The following is a 19,092-nucleotide window of genomic DNA, read 5'->3' on the forward strand; positions in this document are numbered from 1 at the left end:
TGTTTTTGTTCATTACCATCTCAAAAGCACACTTCAATAAGCACTTTTAAAGCACTTTGAGCTGCATTCTTTTGCATGAAAGGTGCTATATAAATAAAGTTTTATTATTATTATTATTATTATTAATAAGCACAATCAGATGTACTGACATGCTCCATCCCAAAGTCCATACCCACTAGCTGCAAACACTACCTCTACTATTCATAGAAAAAGCCATGATGATGAAGCTTGAGGCCCAGGGAATTACTGACAACACATTTAGCCAAAGACAGAAAGATTTAATATTGCCTGACCACAAAGCAAGTGATTTGACATTGCTTTTGGTGATTACAGACTATTGTAAACGATTAAAAACTGGGTTAGTTTGACACTGTCGTCAGAGTTTCTATGTTTTGCCCGTTTAGTGAAAGTGACATTAAAAAAAGAAATGCCAGTCTGGAGATGTAGTTCCCTAGTGTTGGCCCTGTTACGGTACTGATACATGCCAGTAGAGCAAAGTTCAGTACTATTCCATTCATTTCTGTTGGAGGCAGGCGATTGTGACGTAGATAATGCATTACTCGATAGTCGTTATTAACTGTTTACGGGGTCCTACTGGCAAATAAACGGCCACCAACTAAATTCTAACCAATGATGTAGCAGAATGTAACGCTCCGTAGACAAATGAGAAGTCAACACGTCACAAACACAACACGTTCTATGACGTACTCTAGCAAGTTGCATACCCAAAAAAAGCATTAGTCTATGATGCAGTTGGCAAATTAGTATGTACTTCCGCTTCCGCAGAGGAAATCAGTTGAGTAGGAGGTCCTGCAGTGTCACACCGCTAAAAGAATGTGGCCATATGCAGTCCAGACGACCTCTGAATGGGGTCTGAGCGATCGGATCTCAATGCATCATGGGTGCATTCTCACCTATACTCCGATCACCCAAGATGCATTGTGCTAGGTGTGATGGGGGCCTGAGAGCGACAGGTCTGTTTAGTCTGATGCTTGTAATAAAAGACAGTTTAAATGCAAATAAGATGAAAACCTAACAAACTTTCATGACCATACACATTTTTGTAAGCTTTATTTCAAATCCAATGACCATTCCATCAAAAATAATATGCATACATATCTACACAATGTTTTCAGACAATTAAAACAAAAATGTTCTATGCTGCTGCTAAGTAAAAATAGCTGGAGGCTGCACCTTAAGTGCTTCAAACAGTGGTTGTGGAAGTACAGAGATTCAGCAAAAGGCAGATAACCAACATCATATATTAAAAGAATTCTTCTGCTGTATAACACAATCAATGTTTTATATCATTGTAAACTCTTTTCATGACCACTAAGAAAGACCATGTGGTAAAGTGCTATAGAGAGAAGGTAAAACTTCTTTCATATTCAATATAACACAAAAATAATTGTAGCATTTATCTCTTAAGCGTGTTTTGCTACTATTTAAATACATACAAATGCATATACAAATGGAATTAGTTATACTTCAATGTAAATTTATAATGCTAAATGCAGATTATCTGGGCATCTACTGTCTAATTCATTTTTGAGTAACAAGCTCATGCTAATTCCTGAACAATGCTCATGGACGTATTTGCATTACGATTCATTGTTTGTACCAAGCAGAATGTACACACAGAATGTGATTGGTGAATTAACGGGAATAAAGATTTTTTTTTTTGGCATGGCGCAAAACTGAGGAAAATTGAGCTAAATCCACTTCTGTTGTTACATATTTATACTATATACACATATAGGCACAATGGTACAAAGTGGCACAAATTCACAACTCAAACAAACCATCTGTTTCATTTGAGTGCATATTCAAATGATCATAGAAATGTGATTGAGATTAAAATGGCACACAATAAAATAAAAAGATCCGGTCAAATCAAAAGAATGCAGCAGGTGTCAACTGAAAGCTTGGCTTGCAGACGGGTCAATTCCGTTTCGTTAACTGGAAAAAGCTCCACAGGATCAGCTGCTTGAAAGTACCTCCATGGCGTCTCTTTAGGTACAACTAAACTTTCAGACATTCAGATTGGAAAATAATTCAAATTCCCTGCATAAGACTTTTGAGGACTGCAAACTGAAAAGCTCATGGAAATGCAGGTTCATGCCATCGGCAAGGCAAGATTATGAAAGCCTCTCGTAGATGGCATATCATGTTGCTGAGAAACCTCAGGGACAGGAAGGCCCTCTAGAACAATATAAGCTTAGTTGTTTGTCCAATGACTTTATCTTTATAAACGTACAAACCAGTATGTCCAGGTAACATCCTGTTCCTGATGTTGCACTCCGACCCCTGTGTTTGACCCTGAATGACCAAATAAGAGCACAATGAACCCGACATGATGAAGATGAAGCAGAGGGAAGGGAAGAGATGAGGCTGCTCCTCAAACGAGGGGCTTACTGCGCTCAATGGGCTCAATCTTCTTCAGCTTGCCCTTGCTGAAGCTCTGGATAGAGCCGAGAAGGGCCGTGCGGCCCAAACCACTTGATGATGGAGAAGCCATGGAAGGGGGGCCAGAATCACATGGTGGCTGCACAGTGGGAGGAGGAGGAGGTGGAGGAGGAGGTGGTGGTGGTTGTCCCTCAGAGGCTCCTGTGTCAACCAGAAAACACTTTTTCAGTTAATTCTGCAGAACTCTCTAAAGCAGTGCTTCTCAAAGTGGGCATAGCCAGGGGGACTGCAAAGTAGTTAGCTATCATATATACAATTGTGCTGGATCATTAAAAATAGCATATCTGCAGAGGGGAACCATTTAAGCCATTGAAACAAGCGTACTGTGTCCATTTTGTCCCGTGTCAACTTTGGCCAACTCTAGCAACTGTGATATGACTGACACATCATGACAATCTGTCATGAATCAGTCATTTCACTCAGGGCGCAACAGGCCAGCCAGCTAGCTGGTGAGAATGGACAAATATTTCAGTCAGTCCACATCGTCAAGTGACGCTAAGCCCAAACTAGCTAAATTGAAAAAAATATGATGACAGTTATATTGAGTTTGGTTCCATTGAGAAGAGTGATGAGACCAAAACGCATCATGTTTCTTCAGATGCTAGCACACAGAGCCATGAAGCTAGCCAAGCAAAAGCGACATCTGCTTACAAAGCATGCAGAATATAAGGGTGAAACAAAAATAATTGTTCAGTCGGAACAGCGAGGAATACACACACACCAGAAAACACGGACAATGAAACTGGCCACAGACAATTACACAAGACCTCATACTTCCAGTGGCGGTTGAAATGTGTGAAGTTATGCTTGGGACAGAGGCAACCAATGTCCTGAAAGCTGTACCTCCCTCAAATCAGTCAAACAAATAGTTCTGAGGTTCTTAATCTGTGTTACAATTACGACCTCAAAAAGGTTTGAGAACTCCTGCTCTAAAGGACACATCAAACTCAACACTTCCCAGTGGCAGTGATCATACAAGCCTGAGAAAACTGAGTTAACAGAGGATCCTGTACTATACTGTACCGTACTATAAAAGATCCTGTCCATCCCTGACCAAGATTGGACTGAACACTTGGCCTGGTCCCCGGGGCGCCGAAAAAAAGGCTGCCCACTGCATGTGTGTGTGTGTGTGTGTGTGTGTCCTGTGTCGCCGCCAAAACGCATGTGTGTGGTGTTGTGTGTCGTGCTGTGTGACAATAAAACATGACTTTGACTTTGACTATACCCAAAGTACTGGTGCGCGCTAAGGCTGGGTGATATGACAAAATCATACTTGTCGATAGTGATAATTATCATTTCTTTACTTTAAGGCTCCGTTTTTCTTTAAGCAGATTCAGAAAGTGAAAAATGGCTACATGGCCTGGGCTAAAATGGTTGGGAGTAGCTCTACACCTTTGCCTCATTTAGTTTTCAAGGATCTATGACTACACAAAATAGTCAAGAGCATTCTGTTGTGGTCACACAACAGAATGGGAATAAAATGTTCGTTTAAACTATTTTTCAGATGTTGAAACATATTTATATGAAACTGAATTAGTTGGGGTCCACGGGAAGCATCATTTTGACATCTAAAGCTGGCATTGCGTATCTGTGTTAAATAAAGATGTTAGCCATCTGTAGAAGCTCACATGAGCTCAGCACAAATATGAAACCGCAGCAAGGGTAGAGTGTGACTAAAGGAACTCAGGAAATCTGAGGATGTGAAAGGCTGGTATGTGCCATTCAGCAAGGCATTTAACATTTCATCAAAGTTTCCCATTTTATATACATAAATATAAATATATATATTTTACATCTATATCCCCCAGCCCTAGTCTGAGCATATGGCTGCAGTAGTTCATTTAATGGTGTATTGTGTAGGATTTAGTGGCATCTACCCACTGAATACCCCTCCGTCACCCGTCCTTTTCCAAGTGTGTAGGATACACCTACGGTGGCTGTAAGTTGCCATGGAAACATGAAAAGCCCTCTCTAGAGCCAGTGTTATGGTTGTGTCTGTTCTAGGATAATGTCAAAATATGGCGGTGCAACATGGCAGACTTCATGGATGAGCACCCACTCCCTATGTAGATACAAAGATTCGTAATTGAATATAACTATTAATACTGTATTCCATTTCTGCTAAGAGATCCCCCTAAACCCTATGCACTATTCCTTTAAGAATAACTGCTCGCATTGAGATGCGGAATCATAATGCAACAGTATAAGTGACTTTTCCCTTGAATGAGAATATACAATTCCTTATTTTTTAAATATAGCATTTTTTCTTGATATGAGAACTAAACCGATACCAGAAAATATAAAATGCGAAAAAATAAAAACAAAATAATGAAGGCATAAAATAATAATAATGCTCACAAACATTCACCTGGTCACAAAGTGATCACAATCCACAACATGTTAAAAGCACATGCTCAAAGTGCTGTCTAGAGAATATAATTAGGTTGCCTGTGTGGGTTGGTGGTGAGTAATTTGTCCCCGAAATCTCCAAAAAGTGATCTATGAATTGTAGATTGTGATACATTAAAGTTGCAATAACCCTGTTCATAGCAGCACACCTTTTTTACAGATTTAAACTGATGTCAACTAAGCCGACACAAAATAAAGTAAATGTTCAATCATTTTTGTTTTGTTTAGTTTTCACACCACTTTAAATGGTCAGTGAAGGCACATGGAGAACACCAACACTTTTGAAGGAAAGGGGTGGAGAGGGCTGGGTGTTCCTGCTGGAAGGACAGGGTATGATGCAGCTTTAAAACAGGAAGGAATCAGTCTTGAATTACTTTACCCACACATGTTCAACATGGTGCATGCTCTACTAGGAAGACAGCAGAGGAGGGAAAGAGAGGTACATACACGTTACTGTTCATTTATCTTTTGCACAATGAGCAGAATCAACAATACAAATCTACAGATAGGTAAGGTGGGGGTGAAGGATAAGTTGGATGGAGATGATAAGGTCTGAGAAAAGCACAGCGGGTTGATGTTAAACTCTAAAATGTCACCATGTCATTATCTAGTTTGTAATATTTAAAAGCTGGTGAATTTCATTTAGTATCACTGCTAAATTAACAGAATTGGAATAAACATGCGGAGAGGGTTTGCACAACGTTTGTCAACACTTGGGGGAGCACTTCACTATATGACGTTCAAGCATAGAAATCTAATACTACAGTGCCAAGTCTAACACTTGTATGTCATGCTGGTGGGCAGGGCACATACCTGATGCGGACGGTGGGGTAGGGGAGGAGGGGCACGTGGGTGGTGAACTGGCACCTGAGCCTATCACAGGGGAGAGGAGGGCTCAGCCACACCATTTCACTTCCTCCCACATAACCCAGCTAATGTTTTACAGAACCGTGTCCAAGGGGCACACATCTGGGTTGATTCTGACTCCAAACATCGTCATTCTGTACATCATTCATTAACTCAACTTTTTAGTATGTTTTGAATCTTTTGACTTCCTACTGTGGCCAAATTGCTGACCTTTTCCTAATTTAGTAGTACCACATGCCCTCTCACGCCCAATGCGGACATGGTACCATTACAGCATAATGTTGTACAACCATGGAAGTCAATGATGACACGTGTTTGTCATCGATACTAGAAACGTTATTGAGTATCGGGATGGTAAATACTATTTCCTGTTGGTGTCTGCAAGGTTTTTGCATTTTAGGTAGTTAGCTCCCTAGTTTTAGACCAAAACTCACACACACACACACACACACACACACACACACCACTCACAGCAGAGACACACACACACACACACACACACACACACACAGTGGCTCAGCACGGAGAGACTGGAGCTCTCCAAAGTTGCACTGCTGAGACTAAAGGTCCTGTGTGGATGCTGTGAGTGGGAATGATGTTTTTTTTTATGTTGTTCCATAAAATGCTCCGAACCTAATCCAAAAGATAAGGACTTGTGCCATTAGAAACCTACCAGAGTTATTACTGTACTTCACCGAGATGTCCTCTTCATTTTCATAAGTTGACTGCCTGGATTTCTGCAGTTGTAAAAAGATGTCTGTTAGCAAAACAACGTGATCATCATCCTCCACTGGGTCACAAGGCTAAAGAACTGAAGGGGTGCATCATATGAGTGTCACACACACACACACACACACACACACACACACACACACACACACACACACACACACACACACACACACACACACACACACACACACACACACACACACACGTCCACCTTTCTTGCAAGAATCTTCCTCCTTTTCTTCTCTTCCTCTGAGCCGTGGTGAGATTGTGCTCTGGTCAGCCTTCGGTGCTGATGGATCTAGCGACAGAAAAACACACTATACTTTAAAATCAAACTAAAAATGAAGCAGTAAGAACCCCACCCTCCTAAATACTGTCCTGTAAATTGTTATTTATTTATTTGTTTGTTTGTTTGAATACAAAGCACAGTCAACAATCTGTTTGGTGTGAGGATGCATTCAGTCATTGCATGTACAACTAGCATTAACCCCCACCCAATATTATTGTACAAAACATGAGACTTAAATGTGCCATAGTACTGACAATTTTCTGTTCCTCCTGAAGTCTCTTCTCCAGGCTGTCTTTGGCAGTTTTCAATGCCTCCTTTAACTTGCTGGTGATCTATTTTTGGGTAAAAAGGATAAGTGATCATTTACATAAAATCATGTGTATTTTGCAAACAAGACTTCACACACACACACATTCAGACATGCGGGCATACAAATACATATAAAAACTCACACACAAAACACACACACGCATACACATGAAGTTGATCTAATCAAGCCTTTGCTGGTCATAGCAAAGAGACATCTGACTTCCACTTGCAGGGAAATCATTTACCTTGAACTGGGCCTTCTCGGAGTTAAACAGCAACACGTCTTTGAATAGTCTGTGTAAAACCAATACAGAGTACTATTAAAGATGCGTCTGCGTGGCAATAAAGCAAATCTGTTGCGCCGGGATAAAACATGCGCATTAAGCAGTGTGTTATTACGTCTAGTGAGGAGCGAACAAGAGTGATGTGTGTGTAAGCCAAAGAAGGCAATGGTGGAGTAGAGGAAGATGGCGACTGGTAACGGTGAGAATGAGATGGCACTTACGGTGTCTGGAGAAGTTGTGTAATGGAGGGCATCCCTGTTTTACAGGCCTCAGTGGACAGAATGGACTGCAGCACAGACACTGAAGAAGGGACCAACACAGTGAACCAGATCAGAACATATCCCCCAATAAAGATTGCAGAAAAGGCCTGTTGCCTTTTATTATTATAATAATTATTATTATTATTATTATTATTATTATTATTATTATTAATGGTTTATCATTCAGTCATTTATTAATCATTCAGTTTGGTTCAGTTATTCAATCATTCAGTTATGGAATCAGATAAATGGCCTGTAAATGTCTCATATAAAAACAGGAACAGTATATCACTATACTTAAGGTCAACTTCAAACAGTAATCAAAGTCATGTGATTCCTTGAAGCATTTATGAAACCGCTTTTCTGAAAGGGTAGTCTAATAAGAGAAAAACAAACCACCCAGCTACATGTCAAGGAGTTCTGTGATTAGTTTTACCGGTAATGAGGGGGTGAGGGGTAATGATTGAAATGACTCATGTGAATCTCATTTTAAAGTCTATCTGCTGCTACAGAGTACTCACTACCTGCATGTACACAGTCATAGAGAGTCAAGACAGACCACAGAGCTTACAACCTTAGTTGCATTTCTTTTTCTGACATAAAAACCTGACTTTTGAACCTTTTTTTACTTGCACCATAAAGAATGTAGGGTTCAATTAGGACTCCACAAATGTGTTTATTGTGTGACTTTTAAACTGAACTTCACTGTGAAATGTAAGCCGTTGTGTACACAGTCGCGCTTCTCCTCCAAACCCTTCCTGTATGTGCAACCTGACATCACCCATACCACACATTTTACCACCATTTTGTGTTTGCACGGACTTGTCCATATTGACTGTGCATGTGCAAAAACTGAGCACCACATGTATTTGGCACCTGTCCATGGTGTCATTGTGCTGACATTATTTTGGTTGCCCTGTGTAAGGACAAGTAAATTACTGGTATTGGTGTAGTTTGTGTGAGGAGGCTACCTATCATACTTGCAAGAATATCACAAGCACTCAATAAACGGTTTATTTGATTGCCTTCCATCTTTAAGGGAGCACAGATGTGTGTATGACATTAAGCAGTACGTGTCTTATCACGTAATATTTCTGTGTATTGTCTCTGTCATGGTTACCTGTAGCCCCAATAGTGAGTTTAAGATAAATTAGCGAGCTGAAAAGCATATTTCTAATATAATATATTTCTAAATGTATATGTACACTGTCTGTGTACAGAGAGCAGTGAAATGCCAAACGCCACATGTAAGCCGTATCTGGTACCTTCTTCCTGTGTGAACCTGTGTGAGGGACTGAAAGGTGCTCACTCACCCACAGATGTGAAGGGGGCGGGGGGCAGCTGGTCCACGGGCACAGCGTCTGGTGGTCTTCCGTATACCATTTCATAGAGCAAGTGTCCAAACGAGTACACGTCAATGGCCTCTGTCGTCTACAACAAACGTCAATGACAAGTCGCATGGTAAGAAATTCAATTCAAAAACGAAACTGATATCTTTATGAATGTTGCTACAAAGTTGAATCAAGTAGTTGATAATATCTGAAGCCAAATCTATAAGCCAAGAAAGAAAGACCAAATAAATAAAATAAAGAGTTGCCCAAGAAGTATTCATTTCATTTTAGATACTTACTATGACCTATTTATGCCATGGTTAAAAACACTAAAACAACTCAAATCTGTGCACAGCGTTAGAGAACAGAAATAGTGTCTGGCCAATAGTGTCAAGTTGTTGACGGTGTCCATGAACATGAGGATCGATGCCACTTAAGCACTTACATTGATTTTTCTGAACTGTGTTACATAAGGCCTGTAGTAGGAGGGCAGACCCAGCAGAGAGTTCTCTATGTCCAGCAGCTTGCATGTGTCATCTTCTAGCAGGATGTTGGAAGCATGCAGGTGTCCGTATGCAAATCCTTTGTCATGGAGAAATTTCAGGGCCTAAGAGGAATCAAATCAAATCAAATCAAATCAAATCAAATCAGATCAAGTTGATCTTTATTTGTACGGCGCATTTCATATCAGGAGGTAACACAATGCGCCTCACAGAAGGAAAATGGGGGGGGGTTACAAACATTTGCATTTTTGAGAGGAATGAAAACCCATGTCATGAAAGTGCAAACATATTTCCAGGCACGCACACATGTACAGCAGAGCCACTACAGACCACTGAGAACAGATACATATTACAGAGTGATAGGCCAGATTAAAGAGGTATGTCTTAAGTGCACGTTTAAAGGTTTCCACCATTTCAGCCATTCTAAGGTATTCTTCTGGCAGAGTATTCCAAAGGCTGGTGGCTTAGAAACTAAAAGCTGCTTCTCCATGTCTATTTGTCCTGGCTTTTGGAACTGTTAGGAGTTCAGTGCCAGAGGACCTCAGGGATCTACTGGGTGTGTACCTTGAGAGCATGTCTGTTATATATTCAGGTGCATGACTATGGAGTGATTTATAGACTAGTAAAATAATCTTGAAATCTATTCTGAAACTAAGAGGTAACCAGTGCAGTGCTTTGATTTGCGCCCTCCGTCTTGTTTTAGTGAGGACTCGTGTGGCTGCATTCTGTATTATTTGTTATTGACGAATGGCTTGTTAGACCAGACAAAAGCGAGAGGAGAGACCACAAACTCAATCCATCTATATTTAGCTCAATACATCAAGTGTTCAGCTGCACTTTCTAAAAAATGACTTCAGGATCATTAACACAATACGGCACACAGTGGTGGTCTCAATGCTGATATGCTTGTGTGTTATGGCTCTTGTTTCTCACCTCCAATACCTGCCTCCCATATGTCCTGATCTGCTGAAGCTCAAGGCCCTGGATCTTCTTAGGATTGCAGTATTTCTTCAAGAAAGGCTCTTTGGGTTTCACCTGGGATTAAAAAAACATTATATAAACTTCAATAGTAATATCAAGTCATTAAAACTAGGATACATTTATACAAAATGTTCTGTGATAAACACTGGTGTCTGACGTGCAGAAGCAGTCCTGAGGCACACACATACATTTACACTTTTACTGAAAAGCTGGAAATGAACAGGTCAAATAGCTAGGTAGGTGGGGGCAACATCAGCGGAAAATGTGAAAGGATAGAATTCTTACCTTACAAATGTGGTCTCTCAGTGTTCCCTTCTCATTGAACATCCTAATAATCAGTGCAGAGGATTCATTCGTGGTGGCGAAGGTGACAGGGTACATGAAGGGACACTGGACAAAAGAAATGAAACGAATACGAGATGACACATTTCCAAAATACAATTTTCAAAAGCTGGCCATCGCATACCCTAGGTCATTGTGAGGGGAGGTATATTTAGATTGTGAAGAATATTGGTGTTTTTCATATACTTTTCTAATAGTGAATCCTTCCCGCACAACAATGTATCACATTTAGATTCAGTAAACTGGCACCAAAAGCCTTTGCACACTGCACATTCAAATGGTCAGCCAGACATTCTTGTCTGCAGTCTTTCACACCTAGGCTGACCCCATATGGTTCCACTGCCTAAGGACCAGCCCCCAGACACACCCCACAAGGTTGTGTACTCCATCTTCCTATACTTGAATATTATTTGTGTGCTATTGTGGATTTGCAGTGTGGAGACAGCATAGAGTGATGCCGCTAGTTAAATAAAAAATCGTCGCCTTTGGAAGACAAAGGGATTTCAATTCATATCGTGGACTGAGAATGTGATCAAAAAACATTGTGATACGAATATTCCACTTTACAAATACAAATATTCCACTTTTCCAGCACCAAAGGACCCCCAGGCCAGATATGTCCTCGACCGCACTTCACAGAGGCATCAAGCACTCCTCCATCTTTCATTCTTTCATCCTTTTTCACTACAATCTCTTTAGTCTAACTAAACACTTTTCTCTAATAATCCTCCATCCCTATTTACCCTTTATTGGTCTGTCTCAGATATGTATTAACCACCATGTATAAATCATTCACTGTATGTATGTTTTAGTTCTTATTATTAAGTACAATCAGTTTAAGAAACAAACTGAGTATTGCATACCTAAAATGGCCTGTGGTATGTTTTAACTCAAGACGAGCCTATTCACTACAGTTCAAACAACAAAGAGCAAAAGTGTGAACATCTGTAATTCACATGTGTAAAGCTAATCAGTCATCAGCAATCAGTGGCCGTGAAGGTGTTAGTGCTGCGACATTAACACAATTATACTTACAGAAAATGAAGGAAGCATCTTCATAATGGACAGCAGATCTTTGTCTGAGAGAAATTTATCAGGACCAAACCCAATCTGTGGAGAAAGATGAACGGAACATAAATCAACTGAAATATGTACCATAGTTCTGTAATTAACAGGGGGAGCACACTGGGATTCAGTTATACATACAGTTACATATACTTTTTCATACCAAGGTCATTTAACGATCATTTGATCAATACATTAATTAGTACACAATTTGTATTTCCTTAATAAATATTCCACTGGCTTCTCTTTGTGAATTTTTATGACTTTAAAGATCTGTTCACATTTTAGGTCCTATTTATGTAGATTTTATAAACGTTCTAGCTTGGATGATATTATGTAGAGAACAGCTCAGCTTCAGCTTCTGAAGTGCCTCAATTGTACAGCTGAAGGAGGATTTATTTGAAATCTTCTGTTTTTTGAACAAACATTGCAGAATTTTGAATAATTTGTACCTTATCTAACACATCGCTGTTCTCAACAGTTAATCCCTAGATTTTCCTACTTATACATACATGTATATAAATATGAATATGTATGTGCTATATTCATGATAAAAAAATATGTTCTTGAGCAAAACAGCAAGTTAAGCCTTGACCTGTGCTGAAGAAAAGTCCTCGAGGAGTGTAAACATAAAGGCTCACATTGTTTACAAACAGTCAATGTCAGAGGGGGGCTGACTGATGCTTACGCAAGAGGCAAGAAGAATAAACTGCTTAGGAGAACAGACCTAGCAGTGGATTTCCTAAAAGTGTGGCATTGCCTAGCATTGCTCAAGGATTTGGATGTTAAGAACAAACACAGAACTCACCCAACTTAACACCTGCCGTTCTTTGGGCTGATCTTTATTTTTAATAAGGAAATACCTCTTTTGTATCCTCCAGCCTGGAAAGTGCAAAGAGGAAAGAACACATTACATCTTTCACAGAAATGTAAGGGCAAATGAAACTAGAAAATGAAAGAGAGTCCGTTTTTTCGGATCTGAAACTACTATGCCATCCTCAGTCTATTCAAAGTATTGCCATGACAGATCTGCAGGCAACTAAGGAGGCCATACCCTTTTATTAAATATCAGCTCCCACCCATTCCTGTCATAAAATGGTCGACTTGGGAGCCTTCGATGCCAGGCAGATATTGCCCCCCCTGCACCACCCAACATGCGCACACACACGGTGGCATAAACAGGCATAGACACTAAGGAGGCCAATTCATTCTACTGTTTGGATACAATTGAAATGTGTGGAGATTGTAAGGGGTTGTGGGTTGCTTGACAGCTGTGAGGTAGTCCCAGCCAACATTTAAGTACACCACAATCGGGAGCATTTATACACCCTGGAGAAGGGAATACAGGGCTACAATATTTTGAATTGTGGGGAAAGGATATTGTAATAAAGCGCAAAGTTCCTGTTTTGTATCAGCACACTGGACCTGTGGGCATACACTTTGTGAGGTAAGGTAACAAGCACAGATAGCTAAAATGCACAAATGATTTTATTTAGCATGACCTTCAACTGAAATTTGCATAACTAAGCATTCTAATGGACATTTGGAAATCCAACTAGCTTCAAGGTTTGTAAATAACGTCTTGTTGCCTTTCTTTTGCGTATTGCCTCTAGCATTGACAACGTTTATAAAAGTAATGATCGCCCTATGTAGCAGCAGCGACTTCAACATTTATAAAAGTAATGATTGCCCTATGTAGCAGCAGCGACTTCAACGTTTATAAAAGTAATGATTGCCCTATGTAGCATCAGCATCTTCAATTACATGGAAGTGTTCTGTATTTCTAATAGATATTACGCACCTCAGTCGATGCCATGTTAGAGGACGGGAGCAAACCTCTGCTATGCCTATAGCTGTGGTCTCAACTCATTAACACCGTATTTATTTACAGAAAAATGGGCATATAAAAGAAAGCTTACATATATTTATCATTTTAGCCTACTGTCTTCTGTAACTAGGTGTACAGACATTTTTGCATTTTACAGTCAGTAGGCTACTGTGACACTAAAAACTGAAAATCAAGGTAAGCGCAGTGCAGAGAACATTAGAAACATTGTGTAGAGAGAGTTGGAAATATTTATCTGTTCTGATTTGCATATTTTTTTAGGTATTAAAATTCCAGTGTTTGCTATTAATTAAGAAACTGTGGCAACCCGCCATAGTCTAACTTGTCCTGCCACAGTTTCATAATGAACCGAAAATATCTTTAAACTTCACATAACACAATAAACTACGCTGTGTTACGAAACCAAACACCTCTATAGCAATGTGAGACTAGGTTAATTTGGGTCAGTTGGCTGAGTGTTAAATGAATAGCTTAATTATATGTAGAATGTAGAAACACATTTAAGAAAAGCTATGCCAGAGCTGATGGACCTATGTTTTGTATTAACAGTTAATGCGTGTAATGAGTGGGTGTCTTCGCACCATGGTGGTGGTGGTGGGTGTAACGTAACGTGTACACATTTCACTGAAGTTCACAATAGATGTTCACTTAAAGCTGCTTGAACTCATAATAGGACCAGACAGGTCAGGGCAAGATTCTTCAGCACCACTTACCAATGTCCTTTAGTGGCTCCACGACCTCCCACTTGGGATCGGACCTGAAGAACATGGACACTTGCTGTAAGGCTATTTCTGAGGAGAAAAAAGAACTTGGTTCAGCTCCAATTACACACATTTCATAAACATGTATATACAAACACTGCATCCACACAAGGAATCTATGTCCCTTACCAGTGTAGTTTGTAGAGTAATTATTAGTGTCTAGGAACTTTTTGACCAGCTCACAACTGGATAAGATGTGGTGCTGAGTGATAAAGTTCAGATAGGCCTGTAGTCCTTTCTGACGCTCTGCTATGAACTCTCTGTCCATATTCCCAAGAAGCTTCTTTGGGGGAAGGGGTAGGCTGACGCCAGAAATCTGTCAAACAACAGGGACAGGGAGAGATCACGGACTACAGTAAATTGGTTGCCTTTGGAAGGCTATGTTCAGGGGAAGGGTGGTCTTCAGGAAATTGGTCAGTTAACATCAGCAAAAAGAGACACACAAAGGACATCCTCTTTTTGTCTTTTTTTTTAATGAAAGCACTTTTACCTAGTACATAGCACGTGTTGACAAAGGAAATGGACCACTGAGATAAAGTGCTTGTGTCTTCAAAGAATATTCCGGTTACGAAAACTTACCAATAGGCTGTTATTCAACATATCAAAGTCGCTGTATCTCCTAATGACCTGAAAATAATGGGGGGGGGGGGCAAACTTCAGAAAAAGGGTTGTGATGACAAGCACATGTAAGTCTTTGTAAAAGAGGTAAGATGTAGACACTGTTTAAAACTGACCTACCTGCCAACTGTTGTCTGTTGCAACACCCCTCTGCACACGAATTATGTATTCCTAGTTAAAACAAAAACTAAATTAATCAACAAAACAAAGTGAAAATTATTTCATCTTCAAAGCAGTATGTACACAGAAGCCTATGCGCTTCTATGATGTCGTGCAAGTGGTTTTATCATCCAGATTTGGGCAGTTTCAGTTTCAGTTCACTGGAATATACTGAAGGAATAAGGTATTTCAACAGGTCTACTCAAACGAAAGAGGCACAGGCTCTGGGCTCTGTAAAAGGCCTAAAGACTATTTCAATTGTTATTGGCGCTATATAAAAAAAATGCCAAATTGAAATTTGAACAGCCACAGTAGCAAAGACAGGTGCACTGAAAAAGTAAAAAAGCCCAATCTAAAAGTCTTACCACTGGCAATAACTGATTAATGATATGATACTGGTAAAGACATGCGTGAAATAAGCTGGGTGGAAGTGAAGTGATAGTGAGTGAAGCTGTAAAGTATCTTTATCTTTTCATTGTCTGATTTAATTCTAGTTAGCAGAACTTTTCCAGGCTCACAACACTGATTTAATCAACAACCCAAAGTAAAGAAACTATAGAAACTAGAAACTAAGAAACTAGCACCTAACTATTAAATTGACTGACTAATTAACTGAAACATGACTAATATTTTAATTTATGCGTCTTTGATATATTTGCAAAAACGTAAATTGACTTATTCGTTTGAGTAAAATAAATAACATTAGGGCTGCAGCATAACTTAGCCTAACGTTACTTGATTTTTTTTGTCTTTATGCCTAGAACTATAAGTTATCTCGGAGCCTTCTTCCTCACCTTCTCACTGAGAGGTAGCCTCTCATCTTAGCAGTTTACAACGTCTGCAACCACGGTAGCAAGCCAAGTTTGGTTAACACTGGTGGTTTGAAGCGACACTGCGAATTAATTTCACCAAATCACCAAATGTGCCCAAGATCTTCTTCATATAACGTTACAATCACTGATGACGTACCATACCGTACCTTACCATACTAGTAAGGACATACTAGGTTGGGATTTGCTCAGGTGATTTTTTTGTAAAAATGACATGGATCTCCTAGTTAACATTAGCTGTTGCTTTAGTGTCACTTTACTTTAGCGCGTAACATTAAGTATTTTAGTGAAAATGCGAAACCGTGTTGTTATTTTGTTGGCAAGACAGCTAACGTTAACCTAATGTCGATGCGTGGTTACACTAACATTAGCTGACATCCAGAATTAGCCAACATCCAAAAGAAAGCACCATATTGCTAACGAACGTCAATACAATGTTATTGGAAAGACAAGCCAACTGCTTAAGGTTGTTGATTGTACAGCCAGTGACTGTCATAACCATATAGTGTATCCTAGTTTACTTAGCGATAGCTAGCATACTAATATAATCACATACGTTATTACTACTGTGAGCCAATACCTAGCTTGATTCCTGGCTAATATAAGATGGGCTGACTGGACTTCATTCAAGCTAGTTCTGTTCACAGTTATTAACGTTAGCAAGATATACAAACAACACCGTCATGAATATCCGGCTTTTCAGTCTCTCAAGGCGACCTGGTTTTATCATATCAGCGTGGAATCCCGTGATCACGTATCAGGACTGTATCGACCCAACCGCTTACCGTATGAGAGTTTATATTCTGACTTGCTTCGATAAATGCCGTCAATGTAATGGTGTCGTCCAGTAATACTTCTCCAGGTGATGGTTTCTCCATGAACGCCATTCTAGCATTCAATGAATTGTTCTTACGTTATGAGACTGGAAATTTGTGTTGTCAATTCAGCAAACCCAGAACGCCGTTTCTACCATTATGGCAGGGGGCGGCTCCGAGTCAGGATGTCTGTCTCACCCCAAGTGCTACTTCACTGACGATTGTAGATGTGTACCATTCGTCTGATCGGTGAACAACCGGAAGTAACGTTGCCCGATCGCGTCGCAAAGCAACTTTGTGAAAACAAACAGCTGTCAAAGTCAATGTCTGACATTTCCCTGTAACAGTTCTAAGCTACATAATTGAAAATCAATGAATACGCGCATTTGACAACTTCACCATTGGTCTTTACGTTCCATTTGAATTTGGAAGTCGGAATTTCAGAGTTCCCAGTCGGAGATTTCGGCTGGAACGCCCCCTGAAGTCGGATTTCCGACTCCGAAAGTCGGACGAATCTCATCATCCCCGACTTCTGAATAAAAAATAAATGCCCCCGCCTAACAACATTGGGAAAACTGTAGTAACATATTTTTTTTAAACTTATGTTTAATAGCTGTCTGTTTTCACCAAGTTTAGCAGGATATGACGTTGCGCCGACCAGACGTAAATTGTATGCTTTCCCTGTCCTTGTTCTTCCCAGAGTATGGGAGTCGACCGGAAGCTTGTAGTTTTTGGTGTGTGTGGGTATCATATCTGCAAGTGTTATCTTATCTGCATGCTACGTCATAAAACGTGTTGCGTTTTTGAGGTATTGCATCCGCATTTGTTAAGTGATGAAAACTGCAGCTTGCCAAATCAATAAAAGAGGACCCTTTCATCATTGCAACAGCCTAGCAACAGTGGAACCAATTAGTTTACAAATTTGAAACAGCTCAGTCCATGACTGGTTGGCTGTTAGAGGCAGCGAATATAGTTAACATCAACTGTGATCTCACTGTCCCTCCGATGTCACTTTTCACTGCTGATAGAAATCTTGAGCATTTCTGGCAATTAAAAGCACTGTTCACAAACTTAAATTATTTGAAGCTTTGTTCTTCAGACAAAAGAAACGACAATTTTCAGAGAATAATCTACAGCACAATAGAAAACTAAAATTATGCATTAGCTTGTTTGCTAGTTAAAGCAGCAATAAGGAGTTCTGTTCCAAAACTAGCAAGCTAACTACCTAAACATGCATGCAAAAACCTTGCAAACACCAACAGCCCAGTTGATATAAGCTTGCCAACACAATAACTGGTGTCTTTTGGCAGTATAGCTGACAATGTCATGCTGTGAAAGTGTTTTTGCTCCATTTTTGCAGGGTATTCCAGTCCGGTATACAGAACTACATAGGGCATATCCTTGATGGCTAGTGGGAAAGACACAAGTGTTTATCTGTCCTTCACATGACCATATGCTATCAAAATGAATTTGAGGATGGTACCAAAACTAGTTGCCTATAAAACCATACCCCAAAAAGTGTCAAATTGTTGCATAATGTTACTTTAACATGGACTGGCTGATGTGACATAGGCTATATTAACGTCTTGACAAATCTACAGTGTCCATTGTGCTTACAGATTTAGAGTCGGGTTTTGTGTTTGGCTGACGTTTCAAACTACACTATTACGTAGAAGCACAGGGTGTACCCATGTATATTACAACTGATGGTTGTGCAACATCATAAAAACTAAGTCACAATATAACTAGCCATTTCTTCCAGCTTATTTTAATGACAGGTTTTTGAAACAAAGACTTCTTAATAAAGTGCTTTGTTCGTGTTGTCTGTTTTCAAAGGTCTGCAGATTTCCGCAGAGCAGGCCTCAATGAACCACTTTAGCATACAGAGATCCTCCACCTGAATGGTTTTCGAAATTTTCGAAAATAAGCTGACCTAAACAACGCGAGTAGAAAACCTAGGCAAATTGTTTGAGGAGTTAAAATGTAGTTATCAGTTGGTGTTTTGTAACGAATTTGACGACAAAGGTGGTCTTGTCTCGTGCCTAAAATTATTTTATTCACCAGATTGTGGCTATCAAATTCTTAGGTGTTTACTTAAGCTGACACTGTGGTTTAGAACACTTGCAACCCCTGACCGGTAAAGCTAGCTATGGTTAGCTTCTGCTAACCTTGTGAAATTGGTGGACGCATTAATCCAAGTTACTTGCCTAGTAGTCTGTTATTTT

General features: G+C 39.9%; 1 protein-coding gene across 5 annotated transcripts; it reads right to left on the minus strand.

Moving 5' to 3' along the window:
- Positions 1-1,041: 1,041 nt before the first annotated feature.
- pxk (PX domain containing serine/threonine kinase) lies at positions 1,042-17,540 on the minus strand. Of its 5 annotated transcripts, XM_031568497.2 has the most exons (19): positions 16,838-17,535; positions 15,184-15,234; positions 15,025-15,072; positions 14,575-14,761; positions 14,398-14,475; positions 12,647-12,720; positions 11,809-11,883; positions 10,717-10,821; positions 10,384-10,485; positions 9,393-9,554; positions 8,930-9,047; positions 7,578-7,656; positions 7,318-7,366; positions 7,018-7,095; positions 6,686-6,772; positions 6,416-6,479; positions 5,689-5,748; positions 5,255-5,284; positions 2,584-2,607 (listed from the first exon to the last, which is right to left on the minus strand). In XM_031568497.2, the coding sequence occupies exons 1-18, from the start codon at positions 16,937-16,939 to the stop codon at positions 5,265-5,267; spliced, it is 1,539 nt and encodes a 512-aa protein (XP_031424357.1). In that variant the 5' UTR covers positions 16,940-17,535; the 3' UTR covers positions 2,584-2,607; positions 5,255-5,264. The 5 variants fall into 5 exon arrangements, with proteins under 5 accessions (XP_031424354.1, XP_031424355.1, XP_031424357.1 ...); XM_031568494.2 differs by lacking the exon at positions 5,255-5,284 and having other exon boundaries at positions 1,042-2,607; positions 16,838-17,540; XM_031568499.2 differs by lacking the exon at positions 2,584-2,607 and having other exon boundaries at positions 2,635-5,281.
- Positions 17,541-19,092: the final 1,552 nt, after the last annotated feature.

This window comes from Clupea harengus, chromosome 5, assembly GCF_900700415.2.
Source record: "Clupea harengus chromosome 5, Ch_v2.0.2, whole genome shotgun sequence".
Classification (NCBI taxonomy): domain Eukaryota; kingdom Metazoa; phylum Chordata; class Actinopteri; order Clupeiformes; family Clupeidae; genus Clupea; species Clupea harengus.